Here is a 19,730-nt window from a genome sequence, read left to right on the forward strand (position 1 = left end):
AAAGTAGAACAGAAAATTAAACACATGGATTGATTTTACTTTCTTATATCAATAGTCTTCTCTTAAAGAAAAATAAATCCTCTACATAATTACGAATTTAAAGTGTTAAAAATTTGAAATCGGAGAAATTGAAGGCACTCTACGCTTCTTGAAAAGAAATGAAATGAGAAATGAAACTTTGTGAACCATAATGACGTGTTTTCTTAAAAAATATTTGTTGCATAATACTTAGTTACACATATTATGTATGTTTAAACATTGACTATAAAACTTGTCTATAAGCGTTTGTATAAACTTCTGAAAGTAAATCCATAAACTCACATTTAATTCATACATATTACATCGCTTTTATAATTATTTACAAGTAACAATCATCTATATAAATTGTTTATTTATTTTATATAATTTATATTTAAATTGTAAAATTTGTTGTCTAATTATATTTATAGTATAATTAGAAATCATCCAGTTCTACTTTCTTTTTACGTTTTTTTGCTGTTTTCCTTCCCTTTATAGTGTCCAGTTTTCTTTTTTTAGCCTCTTTCTTCTTTTGTTGTTTAGCCAGTTTACGTTTAGCCGCCAGGTCGGGATCAGTCACAAACTGGTATAAAAAAATAATGCATATATAATTCTTCCGAGCACCTAGGGCCGATATCACAGTCTCCGATTAACGTGATCCTCCGATTAAACTCACTCTTCGTCTCTTTCTAGGGGCAGTTAGAAAGAGATGCAGAGTGAGTTTAATCGGAGGATCACGTTAATCGGAGACTGTGATATCGGCCCTTATTCATAAAGTTCAACGAGTTCATAAACATGAAAATATACTATACTAAAAAAATTAAAGATGTAAAATAATAAAAATAAATTTACTTGTTGCGCACGAACTCTTCTTCTTTCCGCTTTCTTAATGTCCAACTTTTGTTGTACTCGATTCAGTAATTTGACATAATCCTCATTTCCTAAAGACTTTTTAATCATGGTAGCTACTTCTTTGGCAAGCCGACGTAATTCAGCGTTCGTTTCTTCCGTCGTAGTCATCTCCCGTACCAATGGAGACATAATATTAAAAAGTATCGCGTTTAGATATTCCATAGGCACTGTAGTTACTATACCGGCAATAAACTTGAACATTGCAGTTCTCTGAAAACATGTATCATTCATATGGTTTATTTTAAAATATAAAATATGTATTCGCGAAACTTTTCGCAGATACATACAATAGATATCTGGCAAATATTCTTACCACTGATGTTGACTTAGGGGCTTGCGTTATTTCTATATTTATAGCTTTTCTCAGTCTCCTGATAAGCCAAGGAAAAGATAAATTATTATTATTTTTCGCTTTACTTCCATCATCTTCCTCATCAGTTTTCGCAACGGATCCTGTGACCGATTTTAACATCTTTGCGATAAAGATTAGGTTCTTCACAACCTGATCTGCTAACTCCTCGAATGTCATGTCCGGATAAAGTTGAGCCACTAAATCTAGAATCAAGCTCTTTAAAGTTTCAACGGGCCTCGAATACATGTAACCCTCATGTACTCTATCGCTCTCTGGATTATTTAAAAGTTCCACGACTTTATCAACGTCAAGGACAGCCAAAATAAAGCCGATTAATTGCGCGGCTGCTAATCGAACCCACAAGTGCGGATGCGCCAACAAAGATTGGCTATATTCTGAAATAAAATGTAAATATGCAATACTTGACGAAAAATGAAGCTTTCCAACGTTACGGCGAAAATAACTTACCGGCAAACGAGTCAATAGAATCCTTGTACTTTTCATTTGTGAGGAAAGATGTGTGATGTGCTATTTTTAGTAGTAGTTGCAACACTTGAATTAAATGATGATCTTTCGTTCTTTCTTCCATTAAATCAGGATCTTTCTGCGAGCATTTTGCATTATCTAACTTGTCAGAGGCAGAGAAATATGCGTGAAACTGCTTTAATAACAACGGTAAGACTTGAGACAGTCGCGAATCGAAATCATTTTTCTCGACGGTCACGAATATGCCGCACAACTGTGCCGCCAATGTCCGGTACCTTATTTTGGAATCACTTAGCCATTGAAGGGGCCATTTGTCAAATAGCTTATTCCTATCATTAGAGGATATCCGCATAAGCATTTCTTTTATACATTTCGCGCAAAGTTTACGGCAAGTTGGGTCGTCGTCGTCTATCAATCTTGCACCAGTCATTACAAATATGATTTCTGACCTCCTGATTAACGTTTTCAACGGAAATCCCGTGACGATAGAATGGATCATTTCCAGTGCGCTCAATCGGCCCGGTTGCATTTCGTAGCTCAACTGAGTGAGATAAAAATTAATGTGTTTATCCAAATGCTTGCCGAGCGGATAACCCATGAGATAAGAGTAGAACAAAGAACGGGATTGCAATTTAACGTGTTCCAACTCCGAGGTAATGCTCAGCATAGCTACTTTCTCCATGACGGTGTGCATTTCAGCGACAATCATCTTTCGATGTATTATAGCCTTGAGCAAGGTAAACGCAGTACCGTACTTGTCGCTGTCGTGTAGATCCTGCTCCGCGTATAAGATAAGAATCTTCAGCTGATCGGCATCGATACTGAAGTGTTTCACGTCGCGGACGAGCACGGACATGCATTTGAATGTGGCCATTACGAGATCGAAATTATCGCCTTTGCTTAATCCTGCGGCAGCATATTTATGCAAAATATCGAACATGGAGGTACAAATGTCTGATATCGATGTGTGCATCGAAGGTAGATCCATCTTAAGCATCCAATTTAAGCACTGCAATGCTACGGTGCACAGCTTAACATGATGGGACTTTAAACAGTCACTTAAAACTGACACAAATGGTTCTAAGTAACGTTTGTATTCCGCACCGGAGATTTTGTCCCGTTTCAGCAATATATGATACAGTCTCAGACCGAATTCTATCATCACATGAACGTTGGCATGCTTGGTAGTCTTTGCAGTAACTTTAATACCCATTCTGTTTTTGGGTTCTGGCGGTATGAGGAAATAATTCGACTCCTGCGGCATCAGAGTTTTCGTTTCACCTTTTCGCTGTTCTTCCGCGAGCTTTTTACTATCCTTCTCAGGCATAAGACCTGGTATACTTTCCGAAATAATACCGTAAAGAAATATAAGCATTTGTTCCAACGGTATGTAAGCATTGCCCGCCAATCCCAGAGTTACATTTCGGAGGCATTCCACAATCTTGTGTATCGTTTTATGCGAGTGCGTCTTCAATAGCATTTCTTTTAACGGCAGGATTAAATCTAATAAGCAAGATTCTGTTATAAATTCCGCCAAAATATGGAAAATATCAAAGCTCTTGGTACTCTTTGCCTCTGACACATTTTTGATGATACCAGCTACTTCCTTTTCTTCTGCGGTCAATCCAAATAGATCCACTTTGCACACCTATATACAAAATAATTATTTAAAGATATACATAGCGTTTCTAAAATATTTGATCAAACTTGGTCAAGCTTTGTACTAATTTTTATTGACAAAAGTATATTATTCAAACTCAAGTCCATAAATCTTTTCAAAGGTCAAGACATTTAAAAACGTTAGCAAGTATTTCCAACATTCGAATTGATTGCTAAGAATATATATATTATTTGAGATTGCTTGAATATTATTAGCAAAGAAAGAATCATAATTAAATATCGGACAATACGATGTATACTGCGAATACAATACAAATAATACAAACTTTATTATACTGATATATTTTTTTGATTATTATATTAATAGAATATATTGGTAAAGAGTTTGTATAATCAAACATTTCAGGTATAATACTTACAGACAGAATGCTTTGTAAATTATTATTGATATCAAATTTCTGGAAATGAGGCTTTAATGCGAGTAATACAGCCTGTACTGTATACACGAGAACGTGCACTTGGAAGCCTTTCGTTAACAGCGTATTCAATTCGTTCAAAAGATGGTGAAGATACTTCGGTCCTAAAGTAATCATAATTTTCTGTAGTGTCTCGCGAGTCGCACGTCGAACCGATTCCATACGCGACTTGAGGAACGTACACAGTTTCATAAAAATTCTGAAAAAAATATACATGCGTTATACACACGTGCACAAGACACGTGTTATATATAAATTTTCCATCTCTTTTCTTGAAATTTCAAGATTTTCAGAATCTTGGATTATTGCTACTTGAGTAAAATAATCTTCAAATGCGATAAAAGAGTACAAAATATTTCTGACATCACTTACCCTGGCAGATTTGTATTCAGAAGATTCTCGGGCATTTTCTGCAGTAACTTAACAAGCGCGAGAGCAATTGGAACTCTCAATAAATCGTCCTCCTCGGTCTCGGAGGCTATTTTCTTCTTGTTGATTTTATGACTGCTGTCTTGCCGAGTTTTTGCCACAATCGATCGATGCAGTTGAGGCAACAATCCGTTCGATATGCTAAACACCACTTTTTTCGCGCCGTATTGAGAAAGCAGCGTTTGCCTTTCAAGTATCGGTAAGTCTTCCTTTATCGTTTCCTTATCCGTCTCTATTATTTCTTCAACATTTTCGACATTCTCATCGTTTAGTGCTTCCTCCAATTTTTCTTCATCTCCTTGTTCCGTGTTTTCGAGGTTCTCATCTTTACCAGTCGCATCATTAGATTCTTCTCTTAGCGGTTCAGTGACAGAAGTTTCAGTAACAGCATTATCTTCGGTTCCTGTCGAAAAAGCTTTGGTTTTCGTAATTTTCTCTGCCGGCTTGTACTTTGAAAGATCGTAATGAAAGGAGTCTAGTATCGTTACTACTATTCTAACGACTTGCTTCTGGAACTCTGTAGAGCTCCTCAGTTTGCCTAAATAATACTTCAAGATGATCTCGTAGTGGTGCCACGGTAACAGCTTGCACACCACTCCGACGGTCTCGATAGCGGCGTCAACGAGACTGTTCTTGTGAATGAAAGCCTCGTTGCATAAATATGACGAGCAGAGGGGAAGAATAAATTGCGTCAATGTTTTAGGATTAAACGGCTTTCGCAATGTCTTGGCGAGCGTGCAGAACTTTAGTAAGGCGCGAGCTCTCCTGTACAACTGCAAGTGTTGCATATTCTCGAAAAAATCGACTTCAGGATCGACTCGATTGGCAAGCAGGGACAAGTCTCGTAAAACGGGATGCACGTCCGCGCACTCCAGGGCCATGTGTCCCAAAAGCGCTATCGATTGAAGGCGAACGGTCTCGTTCTTGCTCGTAATGCCCTTCCTCGTAAGAGCTAAGATAGTGTCGTCCATTAAGTAACGCCTGTTCAAGACGTTACTCTGGTGCTCCCTCGCTAATTTCGCCGCGACGAGCTTCAGGCACTGCCCGGAGCAGTCTCGCATCGCCAGATCCGATACAGTTTTCAAAAAATAAAAGCAGTTGTGTATCACAGTCACGCCAAATTCCAGGGCAATCGCGTTTCTCCCGGCCATGTCGCTGATCAGCTCGAAGGCATCCAGCCTCTTCTGGAAGTCCGGTTGATCGACCCATCTGTGATCCCACGAGTTGAGAGCGGCCAGAACCTCGTAATCCTGAATCATCGCCTCGCGATGCTCCTCCGCGGACCTCTCGGCGATGGTGCGATACAGCTGCAAAAGAGTTTTGCGAGCGGACACATCCGACAGGAAGCTCATCAGCGGCGCGACAGAACGCAAATGAATCTCCGGCTTATTCACAATTTTTATGAGATTCGTGACGGTTGTCAACAATCCCATAACGACCTCCTCGTTACCGCCAGATGTAACCTTCTTGATTAGCACGGGTATTATCAGCTTCAGCACCGTGTCGCATGTCTCGACATCCGTAACGAATTCGGAGATTCGCGACAGGATGATCAGCTCGGTCTTGTTTATGCTCTTATGAAACCTTTTAAGTCTATCTTTGATAAACTCCAGAACGTTAGGGACATGCGGCAGGAGTATAGCGGAGCCGTAGTTGATCCCGCTCGAAAGTACCTTCTCCTCCACCTCGAGCATGTTGGTGAGTATCGGCGTTAGCGGTAAGAACGGCGCGTCCACCTGCATCGCATCCTCGTTGGATCTCCCGTAGTCCTGCAGTGTCAGCATCTTCTCGATGATCTCCAGAATGGCGTTGACGACGGACTGATGCGTCTTGGGATTCGACAGGAGTCGCATGATATAAGGGAGAGGAGTGATCGACTGGTCGTCCTCCTGATGCTTCGCGAACAACGGATAGTACCGCGAGTTCTGGCCCCACGCCATGAATAACTTGAGCAAGGCCGTAGGACTGTGTATACCTTCGATAGGCAGTTTCTGCAACAAGGGAAATATCGCAACGTGAAAGATCGCGTCTATCTCGTGCCGCTGCCAGTCGTAGTCCTCGAAGTGCGTGAAGAATCTGGCCAGGATACCGACGCAGCTCGTCCTCACGTTCTTGATCGTCGACAGGTATCCCGGGTAAACCTCCCCCGATCTCCGCAGAATCCCGTTCACCTCGGCCAGGATGCAGATCAATATTCTGAGCAACCGCGGTAACAACTTCGCCGACATCTTCCCGCCGAATTGCTCTATTACTATCGCCAACAGATTCACGGCGCTCTGCATGCGTTTAGGCGGCATGACGTTATTCAGATCGACGGTATCGACGATGTTCCCAGCGTACTTGCTCAGGTCAAACGCCTCGTCCACCTCCAACGCGACGTATTTGAACGGTCTAAATGCCATTTTGACGAATATGATCATCTCGTCCTCCTGCGCACCGCCCAGGAAGCGCAGTATCATCTTTCTCCGTGCAAATCCACCGGCTTTTCCACCGGTCCTCATGCCGGTCTTGGTAATCATTTTGGCGTAAATAATTCTCATTATGATCGGCATGAGCGTCTCGCGATGCTCCTCGTCTATCATGTTGCTCTCCCGATCCAGCTTGAAACGCGCGAGCTCCGTCTTCAAATTCTTCTCGTTTATCAGACTGCACAGAGACTCCTTGTATGGCAAAAGATACTTGTACTTGTACGCGAAGAGACAATTCAGAGCGGCTCTCTGTATGTCGGCGTTCCTCGAAGAAATCAAGTCGAGATAGATCTGATGCAGCTCCGCTTCTCTGTGCATCATTTTCGGATTCTGCACCTTGTCAAATATCTCCATCTGGGCGAGTAAAAGTTTTACCTTGTACGTCCTTTTCATCGCGTCCGCTTGCGCGGCTTTTACGCTCTCGTTACGCTCCTCGTTCTCGTCATCCGTGTCATCGTCCGCATCGATTAATTCTTTACGTTTTTCGACGTCGCAATACTTGCCCTCGTCGGAGTTGGATCTAAAAAAATTTGCATTTACGAAATCGATGAACAATCCGGTTAAGTCTCTGTTTTTCGTCTCGGCGTAATGTGAAAAATGTGCCATGCATTTCCAGAGAAGGATCTTGTAATTCTCGAAATCAGGCTTATCGTCGTGCCTCTCGATCAGCGATTCCAACGACGAAACCACGTGGCACGCGAACGACGATCTCCGTTCAATCTCCGGCACATTGTTAGACGTTAACTCGGCCAGAAACGTCGGCCAGAACTGTGGGCATTCCTTGTTACCGTAACTAGCTATGATTGTACTCACGGGCTGCCAGAGCAGAGAAAAATTGACGTACAACGTGCCCATCAAGCATCTTAATGGAAATTCGTGATACTTTGGATCTAGTTCAACTATCGCGTGAGTCTGAAATTCTAAAGCTTGTAAGTGCAACAGCTTGCTGCGGTAGTTTTGCATCGTCACGGCGTCACATTCCACCAAATAGACAAGCTCCATAGCATTTTTTCCATCACCTTGCACCGAGGGCCCCTTCAGATCTTTAACATTAGAAAACAACGAGTATAAGTGTGCCACGATTAATCGAATGTTGCTATAAGGTGAACTAAATTTTTTTACTATATTGTCGTTTAATTTGTCAAACGACGCTGAATTTATATAGTCCGCACGATGCTGCGACGCAGCAAAGTACGTTAAGCTGAGATCTATCGCGTTTAATATACACTTGTTATCGTTATTAACAAGATCAATTATTTTTATGTCAGATTTTACGAAAAACTCGTGGAGACTGCTTGGCTCCGACACGTGCACGAGCGATTCCAGTGTTAATAAAAATACGAAAGCGGTTTTATTGATGTCCACAGCATCATCCGCACTGTCCGGTTTCAGTATCTTTTTATATAAAAATAACAAGCCGTCTCTCAACGTATCTTTAAATTCTTCGCGTAACGGCTTCAGATGTGGTAAAATTATCAAAATTCTCAGTGCGTCGAGCGAGACGGTATCGGTAGACAACGTTTTCAATTCTCGTAAGAGATAATCGATACTCCCGCTTCCGATATTCCGTGTATCTAAAATGTACTTTTTCCATTTGTCCAAAGTTATACCGCTGAGGCAAGGTGATGCTTTTGCGAGAATTATTTTAGCAAGCAGAAGCAACGTCTCACTGTCAAATCCAGTAGACATGCTGCGCCGCAATACATGAGGCAATACCAAAGCTTCGAACGAAGAGTACGGTATTAAATTTTCAACGGAGGAATACAATAATTCCATATCGTTCACCATCATAATTTTCAGCAACAGTTGACTCGACGTCTCCTGCATTAACTTGACGTTGGATGCCAAGAGAATGGCTACAGACACATTTATAACTTCTCGCAAGATGATGTTGTCTTGGCTCACGACGTCCATCATGTTGGTCAATCTTTTCGTCAAGGCGACAGCGTCGGTTAAGAAACTACCATTTTTACAGCTGACAATCATATGTACGAGACGCAATAAAAGAATCAAAGCGTGTTTCCTCTCAGAGACGTCTAACGACTGCTTCAACTTTTCGACAAACGTGTCCATTATTAAAAGTATAACATTCCACATGACGTCGCACTTTTGTGGATGTATGTTTTGCACGATGCACGTTACGATTTCACGTAGTACTTCGTAAGTGAGTTTTTGATCACGAGATTCGTCTTGCAGAGCGTTGAAATAAAGAAACAACATCTGCTCGCCGCAGGAATGGAACTGTCCTGGAGTACCGGAGACAACTTCAAACAATAACTTTCCGCAGCCCGGTATCCCATTCTCCTTAGCATTTTCATTTCTATCCTCCAGAATACGTAGCACCAATTTCAGGAAGGAGTCTTTATCCTTGATCTTGCGAACTACAAATGCAAAACTTTCGGCGGCGAACCTGTTTATATAGACCGGCTGCGTGTCAGCCAGCAGCGGCAGTAACAGAGGCACCACACTTCTTATGTTTCTTGTGAGATATCGCCACAGAAATTTAAACAGATATGCCAAAGTGGTGAAGGTATACTCTATCTGCTCGGCGTTTTTCGTTTGCAGCAGGCAGATCATTTCGGACAGAAATTCTGAAAAATAATCGTAGAACTCCTTCTGAAGATCTCTCGCTACGGCTACTACCAACCTGTGGGAAACACGGTGAGAGACGAGTAATAATAACAAACTTTTATCGATGCTATCAATCTACATGCCTCTCCGCTGTACGCTACTTACTCTAAGATCGGCTGCAAAAACAAGGGATCTCGTTTCTTCAAATACAACATAAGCGCGTCGATCACGTGCTGCTTCTTGTGAAGGAGCTGGGGCAACGTGACGATGTCTCGTACTTGCTTCTTGAAGGCGGTGTAGCCATCCGTCAGGTTGAGAACGTTCCATTTCTGCAGCGTCTTGTGAAAGTGAGTCTCGACTTGATCGGCGTCGTCCTCGTTCCGATGTGCCACACGGTGAAAAACGTCGACGTCGATCTCCGTCACTCGCTCGGAAAACGGCTTAAACTGCGGAGGAAAGAGCCGGTTTCAGAGCCACGCGCGCACGCGATTAGGTTAACCGTTAACCTCGCGTACGACTCTACTCACCCGGAAGACGTTCGCCTCCTTGTGACGGGTCGGTTTATTCTTCATGTTAACGGATTGTCCTGGCGCACGTTAATCGGACTCGATCAACACATCGTTCACTTTATTTAAATTGAAAACATTTCAAAGGAGTCAACGTGAAGCGGAACGTGATGTCCCACGTGTAGCCTGTGGCCCGTGTTCGAATGCGCATGCGCGACGTTGCCACCCCCGTCACCCCCCCATCCTCCCTTACATCGTCGACACCAGCTGCCGACAGCGACTGTGATTTTACACGACTAAAGGGTTCTGTTCGGGGCCGCTAGGTAAGCGCAACAGTCGAGTTCGCGTGCAGCCGATGTGACAGGTGACGACGGTGACGACCATGACGGGTTGTCAAATGCTGTTATGAATAAAACAGATTTAGATTTTACTTACGTGGTGCAGGTACGCTCTAGCCGTCGACGACGTGGAGAGATGACAGAATCGGTGACCGGATCGAACAAATCGATGGCATAAATGCGCTCGGCTATCAGCGCTATCCTGTCGAGTCCGGTGCCCGACAACAAGATGTCCCATCCCGACTACGAGCAGACCGCTCACGATCACGCCTCCCTGTTGCTGCTGCTGCGGCCGGTCGGCACGCAGATCAAGCCGAAGACGGTCAGTAGGTTATGCGAGCGGATCGTCAAGACTGGCAGCAGGTTCTCCGTGTCCGACTCGAGCGGCGGCACCCGGGAGATCCTCGCCCGATTTGTCCGGGAGCATCCGGTGGAGAACAACGACTGGGGGGACTTTCAGACGCACAGGAGGCTCCTAGGCCTGATCACGTTCGGCAAGTACGACACGCAGACGGAGCTGAACGAGCTGTGCAGAGTGCACGAGACCCTCAAGGTCAAGTACAGCAGCACCCTGTACGACTCGCGTGCCATCCTTTTCGGTCCCCTCGAGTCGAACGGCCGTCACGAACCGCCGCCGGGCTACACCACCCCCGGCAACTTTAAAACGCGGGCGATATTCTATGCGGACGAGGCGTGCCCCCCCGATCTCGAGACGCAAACGGCCGAATATCTCAATTTTCTGTTCTGGATCTTGGAGTCGAAAAGGCTGGAGCGTTCCAGGGAAAAGATAGACCGTGTCTCTCTTCTGTTGGCTCCATTTGAGAAGAAAGATTTCATCGGGTTAGACCTCGAGTCGAGAAATAATAAGAAGAGATGTGTAGGCCGAATGACGAAGCATTTAGGTGACCTGTGTCTTCAAGCCGGACTTCCAGCCGATGCCCTGAACAATTATATGTCCGCAGCCAACATTCTGCAAGCCGTCAATGACTGGTTGTGGCTGGGAGCAGCGTACGAAGGTCTCTGCGCTGCTTCGGTCTTGGTTCTTTATCCTAATATGTGCCGAAGTCTTCCATTGCAAAGAAATTCTTCCCTGCAAGAAGGAAGTCCAAGTAAGCAGAGGTATGCTAGACGACACAAAAAACATACAACTGTCTTTTTAAAAAGCATCAAAGCGCCTCCACTTTTATCATGTGGACTCATATGTGGTTTAAAGATGTGAGAGCTAATGAATAATCAATTATGTGTCATATTTTATAGACGAGGATCACAGGCTCTTACAGTTTTGCCATCTCCGCCCAGTATAGACATGGTAAAGGCCAGCATGCCACATATTTTACTACCTGAGGAAATATCTAAGAAATATCGCGAAGCTATAGTGCATTATAGTAAATACCAATACGCAGGAATAATTGAAACTGAAGCTAGTTTCAAAGCTACGAGAATCTCAATAGAACAGAACTGTACCTTACAAGCTGCGTCATATTTAAATAATGTTGTATTGATTAATTTGTCTCTGAGCGAGCAAGAAAAAGTACGTGGTATATTAACATGTCGCAGAAAACATTTACGTATAAAGCTTATCAAGGTGTTGTAATAGATGAAATATTTCAGATTGATCGATTTACTACATTGTCAGATCTATATACGAGCTTTGGTTTTGACAGAAAGGCGTCATTCTGTTTGCGATTGGCCGCCACTCGTCATGTATCGCAAAATAATCCTAATCCAGACTGGCAACAATGTTATAATTTGATGTTGCAAGCTACATCTGGATTTAAATTGTCTTTAGATCCTGTCGATATGCCACCAGGTTACTGCACGTGTATTAAATTTTGTAAAATTTTACATTTACCTTGATTATATTTGCCTGATTATACATTATTATACTTTTAAATTATACGTTTAAAGAAAAAAATATATATGTGTTAACGTCTTTTCAACGACGTATTATAGAGCCATCTTTTAATATAATTTCATCTTTTTCTTTCAATTTGTTTTTTTTTATGTTTAAAATCGTCGTGTTCTCTTACAGATGGACAAAGAGGATGGCCGGCTATACAGATTCAAATAATAAACGAACTTGTTGCTGCTGCCAACCGAATGGGCCATCCGGCACTCGCTACAAGGCATCTGACGTTTTTGCTTCAAACAATGTATAATCATCTGACGCTTACCGAACGGAAGGATATTGCACTACAGTTACAAAATGTATCTCAACAGTGCGAGGGTGCACCAGTCCCTCTTGTATGTTAATAAATAATTATATAATGATATGAATACGTATATTACGTGTTTCATATAAAATAAACAATGTTTTTTAAACGATAGGTTTTAGATTCTGGTACTGTCATACCACCGGCTAATTTATTAAATATACCAAAAACAAAATCGTTTGCTCTGAAAAACATGCAGCCACACTTACAGCCTCAAAAGATAGAAAGGGTGAAAGAAGATCATGGTCCATTTTTATTTACGCCAATTAATTTCGGATCGTTGGAGCGCAAAAACACTTTTAAAACAAAAGTTGGTACGTGCATACCTAGATGTTTTATTATTACCATCTACCATCAATAAAAGTGTAACATCATAAAAGATGGACTTTTTACAACAGATTATTTGTGGGTGGAAGGAGATATCTGTGAGGTGTCAATGCTGCTCATAAATCCTTTACCATTTGAATTGCACGTGTCTAACATGAGACTTTTGACAAACGGTGTAGTATTCGAATCGATACCAGAAAGTATTAGCCTGCCTGCTGAGTCTGGTCCGCGTGCAGTTACGTTAGCAGGCAGACCCAAGGAAGTTGGAGATTTAGAAATACTCGGATTCAGCACACATACATTAGGAGTTAAATCTAACTGTAGATTGAGATACATGGAGAGTATGTTACATCCTCAATATACGGTCGAAGTCATTCCAGCCTTACCAAGAATCGATGTCGCAACTAGTTTGCCTCAAACTGCTAGTTTCAGTTCCGGCGACAATATAGTTACCAGCGCGAGTATATCTCTCTATGGCGGTGAGAGGTTTGTGTCTACTGTTAGCATTAACAAAATTTTTTCCCTCAATACCATTTTCGTGTAAAATGGTTTCGCTCACATTTGTAGCGCCGAGTGTACCGTGACGATAACGAACGCCGGTCAAGTTCCTATTGAAATGATCGAGTTATCAGTACAGTCCACTCTGGATGCTGTAACTGAGAGTAAAATTTTCAAATGGAGCGATGAGAATCTAATGACGCACGTGCCTTTACAACCTGGCAGCAGTGCGAGTCTTACTTTATATCTGTACGCAGCGACGGACTTTATAGCGCCTTCGATTAGAAATGGTAATATAATCGTTACGTATATTATTATGCTAACATAATTTTGAAATTTTAATATATTTTTCCTCTTTGCTGAATTTACAATTTATTTTTCAGATGTTACTAGCAGTACCTGTCTTAGTCAACCGAGCAGTTTAATGTCACATTCAGGCCACAGTTCTTTACCATCTAGGCTTAGTTCTCCGTCTCATACGAAAAGACAATCCGAGCTGACCTCTTCCTTCAGATCGGGAATAAGTTCGCACTCCGGCCACTCTTCTTTAGCGAGCACGCGTTTGTCGAAACTTGCAGTACCTTTGCAGACGTCTAATATTATCGAAGGTCAATTGAGGATAAAATACTCAGGAGGTGGAGGCTTGGTAACTGGATACTGCAGAATTTCATCTGTTTTTATAACCATTGAGATGCTACCCAGTGTGCAGATTACTACGTGGGATGTATTGCCGGCTGAAACGTAAGTCACGAAAACGCAAATACTTGATGTTGGTAAAATAGTATTTATTTATACACGTTGTATCTCATATACATATGTTTACTATAAAAATTCTTTCGCCAACAATTTTTAGACCATTGCAATTTTATCTCGTACTGGACGTGACAAACATGACAAATCACGAAATGGAATTGCACTATACGCAAAATAAATGTATATACATGGAAGGTAAAGAACCATGTAGAATTCCTGTTCCAGTTGACCGATGTCCACTTAATAAATTATCTATGGTAATAACGGAGACGTGGCCTATTCGAAGACATGCCGCAAAATGTAATACTATTTTTTTCACTTACAGTTAAATGGTGCTGGTGACACAAGTGAACTCCAAAAAATATGTGCTGAACATATAGCTTCGTTGGTTGATCTACGCTGGCAATTACTAGGTACCGAGTCAACAGGAAAAGCAACTCTATCCGGCATTACTTTAACTCAGGATATGTTAGATCTGGTCAGAATGAGTCCTCTACAGTGGGGTGCGTATATTTATTATGCGTATGTAAAAAAAAAAAAAAAAAAAAAAATTAAGATTACTAAACAACGTCAACATTTTCCAGAAATAACTATTAACGATATTATTGTAAAAGCACAAGAAGAACTGTCGTGTGCTTTGGGTGAATGCATAAGCGTTGGTGTGGGAGTGTGCAATGCTCTGGAGCATCCGCTGAGTGATCTTACATTGTCCATTAATTTCTATCAGGACCATCATAATGGAGTGAATAATTATCAGTTGGAAACAAGATTATCCATAGCTGGAGCAAATAAGGTCATGCTGCCTACTGTGAGTCACAACTTTCATAAATACAATTTGTAGCTGTGTACACACTTGTCTTACGTTCCCGAATTTATGAAGAAACAACAGTTACAGGAATCCGGCAGAGCCTATCATGAATGTCGCGTAGTATTCTTCACTGCTGGTCAGTACAAAATAGATATTCAATGTAGTAGTAAAGAATCCGCTCCAAATTCTCCAATACTTTATTCGGAGCTCGTAAATGCGGGACATACATGGCGTTATATACCGCCCATCGAGATAACTGTCGACGATTATTAATATGAATATAAATATAAAATACAAATTACCGTCTACACCAATGAACTGTGTAATATTTGTAAAAAGAAAGAACCGAAACGTTGTGTATTACGTATATACATAAAAATAAAGAAAAAATATTTACTTAAAACATTTAATAATTATTTTATGTACGTCTGTGCGTGCGTTAACGTGCTTACTTCTAACAAGCTATTGTATATTATATGTGTAGATTATAAAAAATATAAATATATTATCGTTTATTTCCCTCTAACTTAATTTTCTTACCGAGAGGAATCATTTCCATCTCTTGCACCGTCCTCCTGAACTTTTTGTAAAATTCAAGTACAGCTGTGTTAGCCCACACCTGTTGGCTATTAAAATCTAAAACACGTAAACTTTGTAAGCTCTGAGCTCTTGAAAGTGCTACGTAAGATTGACCGGCGTCAAATACCCTCGCCAAACACATTTCCACGCAGTCTAAAGTTAAGCCCTGACTTTTATGAATCGAAAAGGCCCACGCTAGCTTTAACGGAACTTGTTTTCGGTGTACGACAGCACCGGAAGTAGTTTTGATAGCCCATTTTTCCATCTTTGCCTCATAATGAGTTCCAGATCGCAACTGAATCACCGGTATATCATTTTTAAAACTAACAACAACACCTCGAGCTCCGTTCACCAATCCACTGTTAACATTTACATTTTTCAGCAGCATAACTTGCGCGCCAACTTTCAGTACTAATTTACCAGGTATAGGCAGCTGCTGATCCAACATGTACGTCATAGAACTATCGGAATCTAACGCCGTATATACTTTACTCTCGCCCTTAAGTTCATCCAACTGAAATTCATTAATCTCATCGGCCTCCTTCACATGCGAACATAATCTAGTTGCTAATACTCCATTGCCTTCAATTTTTTGCTTCGCCGTTTCCTTCAATATATCTACGATGTCATCCGTGACTCTACCTATCCTAACGCTATTTAATATTTTCACGAACGCCTTGTCCTTTTGTCGATGGACCGTCTGTAATTCAAAATTAAAGTGAACACATTTTTGCCAGGCCTCGCTTTGAAAGCAAAACTTGGCCTTGTCGTCGGTCCTAGACACAGGAGGTAACTGAAAGAAGTCACCGCACAAGATTAATTGTATTCCTCCGAAGGGTCTTTCCGTTCTACGCACGTGTCTCGCCACCGCCTCGATCTTGTCAAAAAAATCACCGTTCACCATAGAAATTTCGTCTATCACCAAGTGTTTCGTTCTCCTCCATATCGAAGCTGCGGACGGACGGGAGGCCAACTGGACGCATCTCTCCTTGGTGGCGGTACCCAGACCGATACCGGCAAACTGATGCAACGTAATTCCACCTATGTGACAGGCTGCTACTCCAGTGCTCGCCGTGGCCATCGTCACGTCCGGGGGAAGGGCCGAGATTATCTTCCTCAGTAGAAACGACTTACCGGTGCCTGCGCTACCGGTGAAAAACACGTTCTTCCCGCTGAGTACCGCATTCAGAATTCGCGTTTGCTCCTCAGTCAGCTCTCCTGCAGTAGGATTCTCGTACAGCTTCTTTGCCGCGGGTACCTTAGCGACGTGGCCATCGTCGTTGAAATGCTTCCGCTTCCTGACCACGCCCGGCGACGGAGTGGTGACCGTCGCGCGTGACACTGCCATAGCTTTCTCCTTCGCTCTGTTGACCTCTGTGCTAGTAGCTGGACTGATGTCCTTGCCCTCGCCGCCCGGTTGCACATTCGCAAAGAGCTTCTCCCGCAAGGGATCCTTCGAGACTTGATGTACTTCCTGGCCCGTCAGCTTGACGAATATAGTCTTCAGGAACGTTATCAGCTGGGAGGAGGGTGCGTTTGACAAGAACAACGTGCAGTTCTGCTCTTTAAACTTGATGGACGCCTTGCCCTCGGTCATGAATTTATTAAATACCGATATACCTCTTAGGGGTAGCTTCGTGAGCGCGTTCGCCTTCTCGGCGCGTACCTCGACCAGCAGCTCGCGCTGCGTGTCTCGAATCAGGCGCAACGACGCCGTCCGGTGAGTCGCCTTCCTCAGGATGGATCCTTGCGCGTTTAACCATTCCACGGCAACGGTGCAGGTCAACGAGCAGCTGTCGGAATCCATGTCCCCCCGCAAGCAGAGTCGTTCACCTAGGAAACGCCACGAGCAGTTGCCTTGATAACAATGCGACGATCTTAACAATAGACTTAATGTTTTCTAAAGATATTTTAAATTGGCGTTACCTGAACGCGCGACGTCAACACCGGCAGACAAACGCGGTCGCGAACGCGCCGAACGGTAAACCAGAAAGCGCGCGCAATATCTCGGCGCAGAATGCCTAACCCACCTAACCTTGGGAATAACAGGAACTCACTGGATGGACGTAACTAGAAAATGAATTCTCCTATTGGCTTGTAGCTTGTGCCCCGCTTGTGTATAGAGCAGTATAGAGTGTGTTCCGAAATGTATTGAAGATCTATTCTATAGCATTTTCTGTTATTTTTTTGCAGCTGGAAATGATGTCATATCAGTGATATCAGATATCTTGGCCGCAGGGGGAAGTGATCCGCGCAGTTCCTTGGGCCTAACAAACCCATCACGGCATTAACCCGAGTTCCCGACACCGCGGACATACACACACAACTACACATACTCGCGTCAGTGCAATTGAAAAAAGACACGCTTCACGGCTCATACTTGCGTCAGTGCAATTGAAAATAGACACGCCTCACGGCTTATACTTGCGTCAATGCAATTGGAAAAAGACACGCCTCAGGGCTCATAAGACTATTGGTTCGCCCTGGCCGTTTTCGGGGCAGTATTGCCTGAAGGCCATTAAACATACGAAGAAGAAGAAATATCAGATATCTTGCTGAAATGATGAAAGAGCCAGAAAGAGCGCGTAATCGATCAGCTGAAGATCGCGCTCCATTTTTGGAACGGCCATTGTTGACATTGTTCGAGCCGGTACCGGTACCGATACGTAGCGAAAAATCGAGGGTCATTCAAAGCATTTGTTAAGTAAGCGTCAAGTAGATAAATTGACAGTCGTTTGGAATAGCTTGAGACAGATCGTTCGGCGTTCGGCTATCAAGATCCAGACATCATGGTCCTGATGCCAAAGGAGTCCGCGAAGCTGGTTGCCGGCTTGGCGAAGGACGTGTTCATCGAGCAGGCGGGCGTGAAGAAACTGGCCTTGGCGATCCTCGATGGCTTGAAAACCGGTAAGATTCGCGAGGGCACGTTCTCGCAGATCAAGTTTCATCCTAAGCCCGACGACCCCAGGGCGGCGGACTGGATATTCGTGCTGGACACGTTGAACTTCTCCTTCTGGACCGAGACGGGCGCGAAGAAATGGACAGTCAACGGAGAGACCGGCTACTTCGCGTTCTGCGCCGCAGTCACTCGGGCCATCAACGACGGGAAACCCATGTGGGATCCCAAGTATTACTCGCAGATAACGCAGGCGGATGCCGAGGTCATTTTTCGTGGCGACGACGAGGTCAGCATTCCGCTTATAGACGAAAGAATCAAGGGCCTGCACGAGGCCGGAAGGGTTCTGTTGGACAGGTATAAGGGCACGTTTGCGGAGTGTATCAAGTCGTGCGAGGGCTCAGCGGAGAAGTTGCTCCGGCTGATCGTCAAGGAATTCGACTCGTACCGGGACGAGGCCAACTACGAGGGGCACAGGATCAGCATCTACAAGAGGGCTCAGATACTGATCGGCGACATTTGGGCCTGCTACGAGGGACGCGGGCTCGGCGAGTTCCACGATATCGACAGCATCGCGATGTTCGCGGACTATCGTATCCCTCAGGTGCTCGTGCATTACGGCGCTATGCGCTACAGCGACTCGCTCATGGGCAAGCTGAAAGCCGACGAGCCGTTAAAGCAGGGCAGCAGGGAGGAGGTTGAGATACGTGCCTGCTCGATCGAGGCGGTCGAGCAGGTGCGCGACGAGGTGCGAAGATTGATCGCAGCCGATCCGAACGTGGGCCTGAACCCGTCCGATGTCAACACGATCGTGATCGACCACTACCTGTGGGACTACCGGCGAGAGTACGCGCAACAGTTGGAGCACATCCCGTTCCACAAAACGAGAACAATATACTATTAGAAGGCCACGCGGGACGCAAAGATATCTCCTGTTGAATGGAAAAAATATCAATAAGTTTTTACATACCAAATACTACATTCTAAAAACCAAATTTTATCTGTTCCTTTTTAGCTATATTTTATTATATTTTTATACCGCATCATATGTATGTACAAAACGAGAGAAAATAGAATAAAGTTTATTACATGTTTCAGGCCAAACAGCTCTTTCATGTTATATAACGAGATCGATTAGATAAAATTATTGATAAGACATAAAAGATATCATCGTATATCGCGTACCGCGCGATGTGATATTACGCAAGAATGAAAGTGAGTGGAAAGAATGTGTAAGGCAGAGAACTTGAATTACTATACAATAATATGAATGTATTTGATGAAGATATTTACATGAAATATATTTCTTTAATACTGCTGCTTACGAAACAAGCCAGTTCAATTCAATTTATCAACGAATTGGTTTATCAAAAAGTCCTCTGTTATCTTATTGTAACAGAAAATCAAAATTGTGTCAAATTATAAATTATCGATATACAATCACTCTACACTCTCTCGTTACATAATAATTTTATTACGA

General features: G+C 43.0%; 4 protein-coding genes across 6 annotated transcripts; 2 read left to right on the forward strand and 2 right to left on the reverse strand.

Moving 5' to 3' along the window:
* Positions 1-304: 304 nt before the first annotated feature.
* Positions 305-10,307, reverse strand: LOC139813283 (small subunit processome component 20 homolog). The gene is made up of 9 exons (XM_071778671.1): positions 10,274-10,307; positions 9,860-9,957; positions 9,498-9,778; positions 4,237-9,408; positions 3,808-4,063; positions 1,751-3,416; positions 1,244-1,677; positions 871-1,140; positions 305-601 (listed from the first exon to the last, which is right to left on the reverse strand). Exons 2-9 carry the CDS (start codon positions 9,902-9,904, stop codon positions 455-457), a joined length of 8,271 nt encoding a protein of 2,756 aa, XP_071634772.1. The 5' UTR covers positions 9,905-9,957; positions 10,274-10,307; the 3' UTR covers positions 305-454.
* A 47-nt stretch (positions 10,308-10,354) lies between these two features.
* Brun (trafficking protein particle complex subunit brun) lies at positions 10,355-15,178 on the forward strand. Of its 2 annotated transcripts, none has more exons than XM_071778672.1 (12): positions 10,355-11,295; positions 11,434-11,707; positions 11,788-11,998; positions 12,209-12,420; positions 12,505-12,703; positions 12,788-13,202; positions 13,284-13,504; positions 13,598-13,955; positions 14,068-14,224; positions 14,293-14,470; positions 14,552-14,775; positions 14,857-15,178. In XM_071778672.1, exons 1-12 carry the CDS (start codon positions 10,355-10,357, stop codon positions 15,046-15,048), a joined length of 3,582 nt encoding a protein of 1,193 aa, XP_071634773.1. In that variant the 3' UTR covers positions 15,049-15,178. The 2 variants fall into 2 exon arrangements, with proteins under 2 accessions (XP_071634773.1, XP_071634774.1); XM_071778673.1 differs by having other exon boundaries at positions 11,788-11,986.
* On the reverse strand, positions 14,496-17,421 carry Pif1 (Pif1 DNA helicase). Of its 2 annotated transcripts, none has more exons than XM_071778678.1 (2): positions 17,281-17,421; positions 14,496-17,187 (listed from the first exon to the last, which is right to left on the reverse strand). In XM_071778678.1, the coding sequence occupies exon 2, from the start codon at positions 17,159-17,161 to the stop codon at positions 15,281-15,283; it is 1,881 nt and encodes a 626-aa protein (XP_071634779.1). In that variant the 5' UTR covers positions 17,162-17,187; positions 17,281-17,421; the 3' UTR covers positions 14,496-15,280. The 2 variants fall into 2 exon arrangements, with proteins under 2 accessions (XP_071634779.1, XP_071634780.1); XM_071778679.1 differs by having other exon boundaries at positions 14,496-17,211; positions 17,281-17,348.
* A 147-nt stretch (positions 17,422-17,568) lies between these two features.
* Positions 17,569-19,354, forward strand: LOC139813293 (queuosine 5'-phosphate N-glycosylase/hydrolase-like). Its single transcript, XM_071778686.1, has one exon. The coding sequence runs from the start codon at positions 18,144-18,146 to the stop codon at positions 19,152-19,154; it is 1,011 nt and encodes a 336-aa protein (XP_071634787.1). The 5' UTR covers positions 17,569-18,143; the 3' UTR covers positions 19,155-19,354.
* Positions 19,355-19,730: the final 376 nt, after the last annotated feature.

This window comes from Temnothorax longispinosus, chromosome 5 (genome assembly GCF_030848805.1).
Source record: "Temnothorax longispinosus isolate EJ_2023e chromosome 5, Tlon_JGU_v1, whole genome shotgun sequence".
Taxonomy (NCBI): Eukaryota; Metazoa; Arthropoda; class Insecta; order Hymenoptera; family Formicidae; genus Temnothorax; species Temnothorax longispinosus.

What these genes read in the sequence shown, in the direction of transcription:
- LOC139813293 (XM_071778686.1), top strand. Translation starts at nt 18,144, where the DNA reads ATGGTCCTGATGCCAAAGGAGTCCGCGAAGCTGGTTGCCGGCTTGGCG.
- Pif1 (XM_071778678.1), bottom strand. Translation starts at nt 17,161, where the DNA reads ATGGATTCCGACAGCTGCTCGTTGACCTGCACCGTTGCCGTGGAATGG.
- Brun (XM_071778672.1), top strand. Translation starts at nt 10,355, where the DNA reads ATGCGCTCGGCTATCAGCGCTATCCTGTCGAGTCCGGTGCCCGACAAC. An exon ending in GGAAGTCCAAGTAAGCAGAG is followed by an intron (nt 11,296 to 11,433) that starts GTATGCTAGACG and finishes CATATTTTATAG; the next exon opens with ACGAGGATCACAGGCTCTTA. An exon ending in AGGGTGCACCAGTCCCTCTT is followed by an intron (nt 12,421 to 12,504) that starts GTATGTTAATAA and finishes TTTAAACGATAG; the next exon opens with GTTTTAGATTCTGGTACTGT.
- LOC139813283 (XM_071778671.1), bottom strand. Translation starts at nt 9,904, where the DNA reads ATGAAGAATAAACCGACCCGTCACAAGGAGGCGAACGTCTTCCGG. An exon ending in ATTTACAAAGCATTCTGTCT is followed by an intron (nt 3,417 to 3,807) that starts GTAAGTATTATA and finishes TTTTGTATATAG; the next exon opens with GTGTGCAAAGTGGATCTATT. An exon ending in CCCCTAAGTCAACATCAGTG is followed by an intron (nt 1,141 to 1,243) that starts GTAAGAATATTT and finishes ACATGTTTTCAG; the next exon opens with AGAACTGCAATGTTCAAGTT.